Here is a 14590-nt window from a genome sequence, read left to right as displayed (position 1 = left end):
CAATATTCTGTGAAATGATAAAAAATCGTTGTAAAATAAATGCGAAACGAAATGCGTGTTACATACATTATAGAATGAAGTATGAGCTAGTCTTTCAAATAAAAAAATAAATAAACTTAAATACATATTATGTTGATTATATGAATTTCTAATTTATTATTGCTGTCTCTATTCTTTTTTTTTTCTATTATTTTGTCTCATTCTCTTTTTTTTCCTTCCTATGCTGATAGCTTTGTGTGGCTATATCAGCGTTACCCTGGCATGTAGGTGAGCTCTCGGGGCTCAAACCGGAGGTGTTGCTAAACACTGGCCCTAGCAAGAGCAGTGCTTCGCAGAATCTACCACCAGATCGGAAACGCGACCCACTGAGAAGATCCGGCGAGAAACTCAGTGGGCTGATTCTGTTTAAGGGACGTAAAAAAATTAAATAAATAAAAATAAAGACTTCAGTACAATACTTCATTCAAATCGTAGCCAACGCAGCAGACGTATGACGCGGCGTGCTCGCGTGTTGCGTCATCATCGTGACATTCCAACCTCTATATCTGTGACCGGTACAGAGCGTGCCGGAATATATCCTCGGCTAAAATTAACTATGTAAAATCTTTATTGTTTTGATTAAATAAAACGTGACTTATGCAATTTTGTTGGATAATTTGTGACAAGAACGACGTTTTATAGGACTTGACTGAAAGTTTTAAGTAATGCTCGTAGAATAAATATAAAAGTTTCTCAATTCAAATATTTAGTACTTAGATAAATCGATTTCAAGATAATTTCTATGGTTTTGAAATGATGGAATGCTTGTATACTCGTGTTTTCTTTTGTTGCGTCAAGTAGTGATTTTAAAACAGCTATGAAAATAACATAAAAAAAATTTTTTAATGTTGTAATGACTATCTCAAGGCTACCTCCGCGAATTTGCATTCAAGATTTTTAACAAATTCTTTAATGTTGTGAATCGAAGAGTATTTTCCTATATTCTTTGCAACACTTAAAATGTTTTAGAAAATAGGTACATGTTGTTTTGTAAATTTTAATGCTACAAGTCACAAGACGATAAGTGGGGGAAAATAAAACAACTATATAGATATGTAATTAAGATTTCAGACGAAAAGATAAAAACACACGTCGGAAAAATACGTTAAAACGCGAAAACCACGACGCAATTAGCATCGTGATAAGCGAATTAAAAAAAAGAGACGATTTTATTTATAAATTGAATTTGTTAAAAACTTAACCTACATTAAATACGTTCTTAACAAAAAATGATAATATTATTATAATAACTTATGGTCCAATATTCGATAATATAAAGGAATCGGCAACGGTGAGCTGCGGCTGGGTTGTGCCCCTGAGGTTAATGGGGTATTATTGGTATCCATGAGTGGTAACAACTTACCAGGTGGGCCGTTGACATTGCTGCCCATTATGGAATCATTATGGAAGACCGGGCTCAGTGGTGTAGATTGGGAGAGGCCTATGTCCAGCAGTGGACGACTGTGGGCTGATGATGATGATGGAATCAAGAATCTAATCAATATCAATACTGAGACCTTAGAACTTATATCTCAAAGTGGGTGGCGCATTTACATTGTAGATGTCTATGGGCTCCAGTAACCACTTAACACACCAGGTGGGCTGTGAGCTCGTCCACCCATCTAAGCAATAAATAAAAACTAGAAAGTAAACTTATAAGTTTCCAAACTAGAAGGAAATCGAAAAAACTCAGAACGATTACCATCTGCTTGAATTAAATTATACATTATGAAACTTTAAACATTGTTTAATAAGTGTATTATATAATAATTAACGCGCAATAATGATATAATTATTACGGCAGTAGTATTTGTAGTAAGTACATGTTCACATAATACCAAAATTAAAGCTTAAGTTTTATTTTCATACGTTGTTTTAAATTTTCATAAACAAACTTCGTAACGGACAAGTTCACGGATGTTTAATTTATAAACATATTGTTTTAGATTCGCATTTTTTTCTCGGCTCAAAATTAAAAACGATTACATTGATGAAGCGTTGAGCTCACGTGGTATTACTATTAATAGCATCGTTCTGAAGCAGAATGTTCGTGAAATACGCAATTTTCTCTATACTCAATGTTAAACTGGTGAAACACGAACAGGCTTAGGTATAATAATATGCGATTCAATGAAATACTGATAGAAAGTAGATAAATTAAAAGTTTTATTTGACGTAGACGATATTAATTATTCCTCGTCCATACAAAGTCAGTTGATTTATAGGTAACGTTTGCATATTCATAAAAAGAGTACTGAAATAACAGACAACCCTGCGATTTGTATGTTATCTATATATAAAAAAAATTATTGCTGTTCGTTAGTCTCGCTAAAACTCGAGAACGGCTGGACCGATTTGGCTAATTTTGGTCTTGAATTATTTGTGGAAGTCCAGAGAAGGTTTAAAAGGTAGGTAGATAAATATGAAAATGCTCGGAATTAAATAAGAATAACAATTTTGTTTTTCCTTTGATGTGTCTCCTTGATGTGTCTTTTATTTATCGATTGAGGCACTACGAAGTCTGCCGGGTCAGCTAGTCAAATATATTTTCGTATTTTGTATATTACCAAACAGTTTTCTGTTCGAGCGAATTCAATTCGGAGCTAAACACAATAATGTTATGTTTACCTCATGCTCGCACTTTAACACTGTCGTTTTCAGTTCCCTAGTGATCGCGTGCTTCACCTTATTGCATTTTCTTATCTTACGGGTCCAGCCCTAAGCTGTTGATTTCAATTATTGCTCAAGGAAAGGAATAGTGCCGTAAAATGCGAAATCAATTTAATGTCTGGTATTTTTTTATTATTATCTGAATTGTTTTTTTTTTTTTATATTCCAGTATTTAATACCAATTCAATACTGGATTCATGTGAATAACGATATGAGAGAGAGAGGAGTGAGTGTTGAGATGACGGCTGATAGAAGAGAACGTGGAAGAGAAAAATTAGCGGTACCGACTCCACTTAGTGGGATAAGGTGAAAAAGAAGAAAAAGAATATTTAATACAAATTCAAAAACATCTGTATTTAATATGTATAAAGTGTTCCCTTATTTGATACCGGGTGATGATAAGAGCTGCAGAGAGCTAAGAGAAGATTAGCATCTTCTAGAAATGGCTAAACTGCCCATATTTTTCGTATTCATAAAACAATACTTTTGAGACAACTAAAACCGGCAAAAAGGCTGTACACCGTGCCACAGCCTCATTCGGGTGTAAGATAGAAAGGTCCATTACACAAAAAAGTTAAAAAAAATACATATTTGTTTGTTCGGGCTTTTCATAATAAATGTAGTTCTTACTGAAATTGTTTTCGGTAGATTACAAATATTTTACTCTTATAACCTCGTCCTCTTGATAAACTGTTTACTTTTAATAAAAAGATTCATGCAAGTGTTAGCGACCGTTCATGTTCGCCAGATCACGGTCAAAACGGCTCATAAATGTGTCACGATCTGTGTGTTCGAATATTCGAACGCTACGTAATAATTACGTAAACATGTGACTTCAGAATTTTGTTGCGAACGTAGAAACATGCGAGACTATTTACGTACGGGTACGGCTTTTTGTTTGCTGACTGACGAATTTGTGATGTCACTTTAGTTTTAATATGTCTGCTTTATATTTGAGACACTCAGCGCAAAAATGGCCTAAGCTTACCATAGTTACCGCTGTGAGCGGCATGAGTTTTTAGTGAGGTTCAACTCTCACATACGGGATCTGGCTATCTTCTCCTGTAAAAAAAAAGCTTACCATAGTTAGTATGGAGGTTTCCTTGGGCCCGCGGTCTGCTCCCAACACCTTGCAGATCGTCAAGTCCCACATACCCTGCGCGCCCCCTAGGCGCGGGGACCTCGTAGGAGGTTAGGCACCAGGCCGAAAAAATAATTTAGTATGGAGGCAATTAGGTCTGAATTTTCATGAATTTTAATTTGAGTAGGCAAAAAACAATACGCGCAAGAATAATGCTTACAAAGCTATCTGTTATCTATGGGTGAAACTATGGATAGGCCGGTTTTGCATCAAAATGTATTATATTTTAAATAAATACCAATGTACCTACGTCATATAAGCTGGAATATAAAAAAATTATGGGTTAGGCCACTTTTGCGCTGATCGCCTCATTTCTACAATTTTGTGGTAAATATAGTATTTAATTTATGCTTTATATTGACGATGCGCTCACGGCTCACTTTTTTAAAGTGGTTTCTGAAGTCAATAGATGTCAGAACGTAAATACCGCCACTCACTTTGAAACATTACAACGAAATCTCAATTGTATTGTACAGCAACATTAGTACTGACAGTAACGTACGGTATTTGGCTCCGTAGTATTACCGTTGACTAATGGTCGTTAAAAAATCGACCACAATATACGGAATAGACATATTGTGGAATAATTATTTCATTTATGTCGGAAATAAAGGGAGAAATGGCCTGAGTAAATTGGTTAGGTTAACCAATTTAATATCACCAAACTGCAGACTTAATTGAATTGTGAATTTCCCAACAGTGCACCGAAGTGATCTGTAGCACGGATGATGTTGACCGCCTTAGAATAATACCTAAGGTCTTCAAAATGATAGTGAAAATTCGACTCTATTATTGGGTGTTACGAGTAAAATAATATTTATTTATGATGGAGTGGAGTTGGGTCTATTTGTATATTATTAATAAATTAATAGCAAAATACTAACATAAAAAAGGCTTCATAAAAATTCCACTATATAATGAAAAGTAAAGTTTTTGAACGTCATCATACACACACATACACATTGTCATATCTTACCAATGATAACAAATAATGACTAGTTTTTAGTCAGACCTCTTTAAATTTTTATCAAATCCAAAACGTAAATTTCTAATTAGTTAGCGTATATGCATACGGTAGAGGAAAAATAAATAGTAAAGTCTTTTTTATTAAAAACCTTGTCGCGATACCAAACTTTGGAATGTCAAATAGCTAAGGTCCGGTACCGTGGCCTTGACATGGTTGATGAGCGTGGAGGCGTGGTGAAAGAGCAATATATGCCAATTCATAATAAATTACCGCTTACAATTGCTGGCGTTTTAATGTCAGCAAAATTGTAAACATAATATCATAAATTTTATATTGATTATCACAGCATCTTTCACAAATGTTTGTACATTAAAAAGTAGACAGTGTTTGTCGCCAGACCTTGTTATCTATGTATATTTAATTAATCCGTCTAATACTACATGTGATTAAGTGTAATTTTCAATGGTAGAACAAAAAAAGACTGTTGTATAGAGCGTAACTATGAGGTTTTTTTTTTACAAACTTTGGATGCAAATTAAGAGATTTATGAAAATTAATAAAAATTATTAATTCGGATATAATACTTAAACAAAATTGTAACGTACGCATCTTGGAATACGGGGGGTCACTAAACATTACACTAAAATGTAGATAAGTACGAATAAATGTAAATCAGCTATAATTCATCCTATAAAACGAGGAGTTGAGACACAAACTTATTGGTGTCTATGAATCACTTTGTAAGGTTAATAAATCTGTCACATTATGTCACGTGTAATGTAAAAACCACCAAAATTGATATGCGATTTTTCAGCCCTGTAAACTTAAAATTTTACATGTAAAATGTATAGAACCTCGGTATTTTTTGTAAAATTTTTCGTTTACATGGGTCTACTGAAAAATACGCTGTTTTGGAACGTTTATTTTCCTTTCGCCACCGCTATTATGGGCTGGTGGGACTACAAGATGCCAAGCAATTTTAAATACACCACGGTAATTTCATTTTGATTCATAGTGTACTTTTGGTCTTTTAGATTCTTATCAGTTACGATTAATAATAACAATTCCATAATGTTTAGATTTTTACTATGTATTGTATATTGAATAGAAATTACATTCAAAATGTAAAGCAGACGCGATGCATGACATTTTCGCAGATTGCCTTCCGCGTGATTATTCCGTTCAACCCATTTAAGTACAATCGCTAACGCTGACGTCATGAGTTGAATCATAGTTTATCGAGTTTGTTCCGGATAGCACCAAGTCTCGTGCAGAATATTTAAATTATACCCGAATTATAATATACTAACATTAATATATATTTTTTTGAAACTCTTTAGGAATAATTAAACGCCAATTCTTCCTTTTGATTTAAAACATCCTTAAGTTCTATAAGGTTCTTTGTTTAACTATCAAACGCGCATTATTAATTATTGCTGCACTTTATGAGTTTGTTGGTTTAAATGTCATTATTTCAACTAAATAACTATGATGTGGTTTAATCCTGAAAATCATAATTTAAGTCTTCTATATTTGAGATTAGATTCAAAATAAATATCGTATAATCGATTTTAAAAGATATTTCTTAGTTATCTTAATAATTCGTCAAATTTTGCAGCGTGGAATGGAAAAATTGTCCCGTGTCATCGTCATCATGTTATCATTAATCCATAGCTGTCCGCTGTAGTAACGCATGGGCTCTCCTAATTTAAACCAGTGAGCCCGGTCTTCGACTCTCATCAGTTTCTTACCGGCTACCCCCAAATACTGGTCTCCGTCCTCGTCGAACTCTTCGATTACAACAAAAAGTTCGACGAGCGAACTTATAGTACACAGACCATGGAGATTCTCGCCGGATCTTCTCAGTCCGGTCACGATTCCGATCCGGTGGTAGATTCAGCGAAGCACTGCTCTTGCTAGGGCGAAGCACTACTTTTGTTAGCAAATATTCTCAAGTTGAGCCCATGAGCTGACGTAACTATCCTGACGTAGCTGGAATAGCTGGTTAGGCTACGAACGAATAAGTATAGGAATTTTTAAAGGCAAATTGAGAATAGGCGATTGGGATATCCATGTCCTGTCTTTTTTATAAAGTATATAGAATGAAGAGTAAACTTCTAATTTTAATATTATGATGTTAACAGGCGGACCAATTTAAATTCACAACTAAAATATGGATACAAAAAATGAATCGGAAGAAATTATACAAAGACGATCAGGACGAGGATGATCTAAACGACACAGTGTAGTACCAGTAACCATATATTCGTATATTTTAACTAGAAAACTTTTATTTTTTCTTTATAAAATCCGCTTCCATGACGTATGCGTCTATAATTCGAAACCACAATATAAATATGTTCATAGTACTAATCAGAACGTAATTTAAAAACGTCTTTGTCTATTTGCTACGTACATACATAATTTCGTAAGTTAACATTACAATATAAATATTGCTTTAAATTTCGCGACCCACCTGGTATTAAATGTCTACGGAAGCTCATATACATCACAAAATATTTCGCTTGATAAAAGAGATCGTCGTAGTCTCAATAAGATTGTACAAAAGCTGTCGCATCCTTTAAACTGGAATGTATGATTACGCTTTCTTCTCTCTTCTTAAACCTATGCCCACTCAACGCTGAGTGAGGTCTCTTCATATGCATTCGCATTCTTTTCGGTCTCTTGCCTTGCGCATCCAGTCCCTTACAGCTACTTTGACCAGGTCTTCTGCCCACATTACGACGTCCAGTACAAGGTTTTCACTTCAGTACTTTTCTGCTCCACCGATTGTCAATGCGATGGCATATGTCGTTAGCCCAATTCTAGTTTCTCCGAGAAACTATTTTGGCTATGTCAGTCAAACCAGTTCTTGTGTATATTTCGGTGTTTTGTACCGTGTCCGGTAGAGAAATGACCAACATAGCCCGTCGATGGCTCTTTGCGTGACTTTTATTTTGGTAATAATTTGCTTTGTGGTCGTACATTTCTCGACCCCATATACCATCACACGGAGAGCACACTGACAATTTCATAGGTATCTCTAGTATATCTTTAGTATCTCTGATTACGCTACTTAGCAAAAATATGGAAGGATTGCTGGTACGTACCCATGCTGTCCCAATACGTGCTACCAATATAATATGACATAGCCAGATAATATATAAATATATTATCAATAAATTATTATTAATGAAATTACACGTTAATAGGACACCGTTATTGGGTCGACTCGCCACTCCATATTTAGATCGTCGTTCGAGAAAATAGGACTTTTTATATAAAACCAACCTGCAAATTATAATACGAGTAATATCCATTGAAAGATGTCGATTGTAATCGATTTGAAAAGCAGATTGTATGACGGATACAACAAGTTGCAAGATAATTGTTTATAATATATAAATTTATTCATACCTATTTACTATTATTTATGTTAATGCAATTTTTAAATTGACCTTTAACCATAATACATTCTTACAATAGACTTATCCACATACTTAAAAAAATGTGAAAGGATATGTGTAAACTAGTGACGAAATGCAAGAAATTAAATTCAATTCAATTTGTGGCTGCTTGTAACGGGTTTTTATTTATTTATTTCAGTATCTAGACATCGGCGAGGATATGAACGTTCCCGATGACTTCACACAGAGTGAACTACAAACGGGTAAATGGTGGAGACATCTCTTGGCTGGAGGCATAGCGGGCGCAGTCAGCAGGACCTGCACGGCTCCACTGGACAGACTAAAAGTGTTTTTACAAGTAGGTTCCGTGTCTTATTAAATTCAAATCGTCGTGGCCTAAAGGATAAGACATCCGGTGCATTCGTATCTAGCGATGCAAGCCTCTAAAACACGTCATTACGGATCCTCCCGATCCATTAACGGTGCTTTTAGGTATCACAAGCACCGATCACCGTCCTCGTCGAACCCGTCAATTGCGACGAAGGGCTCGACGAGCGAATTAACCCATAGACACAGTCCACCGAGTATTTCGCCGGATCTTCTCGGGGTCGCGTTTCCGATCCGATAGTAGATTCTGCGAAGCACTGCTCTTGCTAGGGTCAGTGTTAGCATCAATCCCGTTTGAGTCCGTGAGCTCACCTACTAGTTAAGGTAACGCTGAAATAGCCTCTCAAGGCTATCAGCTTAGGTAGGAAAAAAAAACTGTGTTCGAATCCCGCTGGCACGTACCAATTGTCTTAATGAAATACGTATTTAAGAACTGTTCAACGATTTACTTCCATAGTGAAGCAATACCATCGTGTAAAAAAAATTAAACTCGCAAAATTATAATTTACGTAATTACTGGTAGTAGGACGTCTTGTCAGTCCGCACGGGTAGGTACCACCACCATGCTTATTTCTCCCCTGAAGTAATGCGTTTCGGTTTGAAGGGGCGGGTAGACGTTGTAACTATACTGATATACCTTAGAACTCATATCTCAAGGTGGGTGGCGCATTTACGTTGTAGATGTCTATGGGCTCCGGTAACCACTTAACACTAGGTGGGTTGTGAGCTCGACCACCCATCTAAGCAATAAAAAAAATCTTCTTGTCAATATCAGATGATTTATTTAAAGAAAATAATACATCTCAGTTGGATCCTGTGCTGAGTAAAATTACAATATTGTGTAGCATAAAGTCTGTGTATTATTAAAGTCTTAATTCATAGATATAAAACCGTTAACACGGTTATGAGGCTGATTGTACAAATATATGTGTAATACTTATCTATCTTAAATTTAATTAACCTCGCGGAAGATGGTAATGTATTATAAATACAAATAGCAATTTTGCCTCTCCGGAAACAGGCCCTTGCCAAATAAACGACAGTGATGGCTTGCAAATGGGAAGAATTCAGACGACCAATATTGGCCTGTTTATTAAATTAGACAAAACACATTAACGTTTGCCCGCGGTGACCGGAGTCAATTAGAAAACTGAATAAAATTTCGCTCTTCAATAAAGGCGATGTAAAATTTTCTTTGGTAACGAACGTTAATTCGTTTGGCTTTTTATTGAATTGTTTTCAGTCAAAGCGGAGTTGCAATTCGACAGTTTATAAGTTTGATTTTGCGTTTTCTAGGTGAACACAACTAGAGAAAATATGAGAAAATGCTTAGCGAAAATGTTAAACGAAGGTGGTATAACCGGAATGTGGAGGGGGAACGGAATTAATGTAATCAAAATCGCTCCGGAATCGGCGATCAAGTTCGCGGCTTATGAACAAGTTAAAAGGCTAATCAAAGGGGAGAGGAGTAACCACCCGTTGGAGATACACGAGAGGTTCATAGCCGGCGCGACGGCCGGGGCGATCAGCCAAACTGTGATCTACCCACTAGAGGTGCTAAAGACGAGATTAGCGTTAAGGAAAACAGGGCAGTACAGCGGCATAGCTGACGCCGCCAGGAAGATATACGCGAGGGAGGGTCTCCGGTGCTTCTACAAGGGATACATTCCAAACATACTGGGGATCGTACCCTATGCGGGCATCGACCTGGCGGTTTACGAAACGTTGAAGAAGAAATACATTAGTAAATATCAGGCGCACAACGAGCAGCCGGGTATCTTGCTGCTGCTAGCGTGTGGCAGTATCTCGTGCACGCTGGGGCAGGTGTGCTCCTACCCGCTCGCGCTAGTCAGGACCAGACTGCAGGCACGAGGTTTGTCAATTATTCATATCAGTAGCGTTAGTGATTTGTGAGGACAACAGGCGTGCCAGTATTACCAAACCCGGAATCAAGGCATATAGTTGAAACCGGAGCTTTATTACTGGCTAATTTAATTGTAAAAACAAGAGATTTTCAAGTTTAATCATTGTTAAGTGAGCGATATGTGCCTTATAAGCAAAATAAAGTAAGCAAAGGCGTCTCTGGCACATGTAGCGCCCGCGTGCAATCTTCACCCTAGCGTCTTCTAGTAAGCGCGCCTTCAAAATGAAATACCGACTACTGTATAACAGGTTCGTTAAAAGTGCCGAGGTCGACGCCCTCTAAACCCATTGCGTCCAAGTGAAACGCGCACCCTGAACCATAGGTAAAGCCGCCTCTGAAAGGAAGTCCTTCGGTTACGCTGGCATAACCTTTGTAGTTCCTTAGTAAGGGAAAAAAGTATGTCTAATACACAAAAAGGTTTCATTAAATCAGGTCCTGTATTTTTTGCATGATGTTGGAACTAAAGATCAAAGGAATTTACAAAATCGGTAATTTAGATTCGCCTACACCTACGTGTACATACAATACCGTGATATTTTTTTATGTATTTAAAACACTCCTCGATAAGATTTCTATAAAATATAGTTGACGCTATATTATTATATAGAAATTCATAATCATGCTCTGATACCTTTCTGATATCAGCTTTGTAATAAACAAAAATAGCATTGATATAGCGCAATAGACTTACTTTCGCTCGTGAGATATAGTATAATACGTTAATGACCCTTATTTGTGCAGCTCAAACTGAAAAACTAGAACAATAAATAACACACAGAAAAAGAATCTTAGACCATAAAACGCTTAGTTCCATTGTTATGACGGCTAGTCGCGTCTTTAGTTAAAAACAAAATTATCACAAAGAATAAATAAAAGGTATTTATCAAGAAAGGTTATTGATGTACTATAAAAGTCAAACGAAAACACGCGTCTTTTGAGACTTGATGACATACCTACTTCAGCTACCACAAACGATTGATATTTAAATAGAAGCAAAATAAAATACGTATATTTAAAAGGGGAACGTACTCGGAAGCTCTACCATAACATTGTTATAATACGATAAATGTTTTTAATCACAATTAAAAATAGTCATAAAAAGTATTTGCAGGCATATTCACAAAACAAATGAGGGATCTAGAATTTTACAACAACATTTTGCGCACTGGAAAAAAACGGTATTTGTGTTCGATTTAGTTGCGTTAATATTTTTATTTTGCCTAATCTCATAGTATACTCTTTAGTATTAACTTATATGATACCCCATACGGACTTGTTTATTAGCATTTAAAATAGTCTGTGTCGGAAGATTATAGTCTTTCAAACTAAAAATTACGAGATATGTGATTAAGTGCGGGTCCAGACCACCTTTTGCTTCCACACTTATATTTCTCTATTTAACATTCAGTTTATGTAATAAAACTTTATTCCCCTGAACAATTGGCACGACATTTAGATCCAGCTTAAAAAAAATTATATTAATTATTGAACGATTTGGAAACTATTTTTTTAAAATTCCGATAATCGTTTTAATCTATATTTTGCAAGCCATAATCAGCAGGCAACTTCATATCTCTAATACCCCCCGTGTTGTAAGGCATCACTAGCTCGTATCGCCAATCTGATTAAACCGCGAAGTAATTATGCATTCCCATTTTCCTCAAATGGATTGGATAGTTTGTCATTGAAATTGAGGGTTCAATATTATGTATGACGGTGAATATCGTTGTGGTGTCTAGGTATTTTTTTAATTCAGTTAATTACTAAATGTAAATTGGACTTTGAGATCGTACTCTAAACTAATCTTGTAGAAAATAAAAAATAAACTGTTGCGTAATGATTTTACGCGTTTTATTATAATAGTCTCGGATTATTTAATTATCTATTGCGACCAAAGGGCACCCATTATCTTCTTCTGTCACGAATTATTTCGACTGAACTTTCAACACATTTATGTACTACTTGTATTGTACTGCCTTACCTTGCCACTCTTCGTATTAATAATCAACATATCTGTGCAACAACTTCGTGCGAGCTCTTTAACGTTCTCGATAGCGTAAAAGTTAGCTCATATTTATATGGAATGGGATCGTTTGCCTACGTTTGCCGTTAGGGGCGCTGTTCCAACTGCATACATAATTGGCTTAACACTATCGAGGACGGTGACCTTCCTAGTCGAACCCGTCGCTTGCGACGACGGGCTCGACGAGCGAATTAACCCACATACACAGCCCACTGAGTTTCTCGCCGGATCTTCTCAGTGGGTTGCGTTTCCGATCCGGTGGTAGATTCTGCGAAGCATTGCTCTTGCTAGGGTCAGTGTTACCAACACTCCGGTTTGAGCCCCGTGAGCTCACCTACACACGTTAGGGCGAAGCTGAAATAGCCTCTCAAGGCTATCAGCATAGGTAGGAAAAAAAAACTGTCGAGAACGTTTAAAAACTCGCACTAAGCACACTGTTTGTTGAAACGACTTCTTTGCCATTGGTATCAATTTGTCGGTATCATCTCGAAAAAAATTAACAACACCGAAATATGTATATAGATTTGATAAATTTTCCAGAAAATGCAGCCAGAGGCGCGGAGGGTACAATGAGAGGCGTGTTCAGAGAGATCGTTCAACGTGAGGGCATCCGTGGCCTGTACCGCGGCATCACACCGAACTTCATCAAAGTGATTCCGGCCGTCTCGATTTCGTACGTCGTGTACGAGTACGCGAGTCGGTCTCTCGGCGTGAACATGACGTGATCAGGTTGCGGACCGTGTTTGTGGCTGACGACAATTCGCGGACACGCGGATGACACGTCACAGACACGACAACGACACGACACGACACCGCCGGGCGGGGAACGCCCGCGGTCAACACACTCTCTCGCAGTTATTTATTTACACACACACACACACATCACATCCTGAACTAAAAGCGTTGCCATGCATTTGTTTTACGATAAAAGAAAACGTGTACGCTGTAGCAGCTTATATGCGAATGTGAACTTTATTTCCAAGCCGTGTTTTTGATTTGTGGTCGTGAATACGTTGTAAGTTACCCCGTGGAAAGTACGAAATGGCGTTGAAAAGTATGAAAATAAATGCAAGTTTGTTCGCAATGGACTTATCGGTCAGGCCCAGACCGGTCAATTATTGTTTACAGCGTTCACGTTTTCTTAGCTCGTTTGTACCATAGCTCTCGTGCGTTATTTGTCTATTAATTTATTTTGTTATTGTAATGTTCCATTTTAAGTATTGATATGTAAAGAAAAATCTGACACTTGTTATATTTATAAGCTTGACATTTAAAATAAATTGTGTTGAAGTGAACAATTGGTTGCGACTTTGTTAAAATTTTGAGCCTGGTGTTAATAGTTGGTCAAAACGTGACAGGACGAGCATCTGTGATTATAATAAATTATGCATTTTTTTAATGTTTTCTTTTTATTTTGTTTACCTTTTCTTTTGGTTAGGATTTAGGTATGTAAGTGGTTGATTTAAGGGAGCTGTGATAGTATAAGCGTGATGTTCGTGACTACTTTATTTAATTGTCAATGTGTGAGCTCCTTGCCTTTTGTACACATGAGGTATTCAATTTAAAAAAAAAATTAGAAAAATCTACATTTGCATTCTCGTACGGCTGATCGTTGAAAAGGCTGCATTTTTAATTTGTATTTCAATTGATTAATATGCTTGAATTCTTCAATACTATTTCTTAATCGAGTGCTACTGACATGTGTTATAGTAAGAATTAATAAAATTAGTATATTATATACATATTATAGTATATTATAGTGGAATATATTTTGAAAAAATATTTATAATCGCAATACATACAGATTTATATATAAAAATAAATTAAAATTAATTGATATTTATGTCTACAGCAATAATAATTATATGTATTAACATGTTATAGTAAAATGCAAAGTTTAATATACGGAAGGGTTCGTGCTTTTAAAATGTATCTAGAAAAAATTAGTTTAGTAATTTCAATTAAATCAATGATAATTACTGTTAATCAATAATAAATCCAATTACGACATATATAAAATCTTCGATCTACC

General features: G+C 36.1%; 1 protein-coding gene across 1 annotated transcript in view; it reads left to right on the top strand.

The window, feature by feature from the left end:
* The window catches only part of SCaMC (Short Calcium-binding Mitochondrial Carrier), a 63393-nt gene extending 49436 nt beyond the window's left edge, over positions 1-13957 (top strand). The window contains exons 5-7 of the mRNA XM_028177220.2: positions 8424-8582; positions 9908-10484; positions 13099-13957. Coding sequence (XP_028033021.1) covers positions 8424-8582; positions 9908-10484; positions 13099-13283 — 921 coding nt within the window. The 3' untranslated portion in view covers positions 13284-13957. The remainder of the gene's footprint in view (positions 1-8423; positions 8583-9907; positions 10485-13098) is intronic.
* The last annotated feature ends 633 nt before the right edge of the window (positions 13958-14590 follow it).

This window comes from Bombyx mandarina, chromosome 01 (genome assembly GCF_030267445.1).
Source record: "Bombyx mandarina strain Sakado chromosome 01, ASM3026744v2".
NCBI classification, from domain to species: domain Eukaryota; kingdom Metazoa; phylum Arthropoda; class Insecta; order Lepidoptera; family Bombycidae; genus Bombyx; species Bombyx mandarina.
Note: the sequence above shows the minus strand (reverse complement) of the source record. Positions and strands in the feature narration are given on the sequence as shown.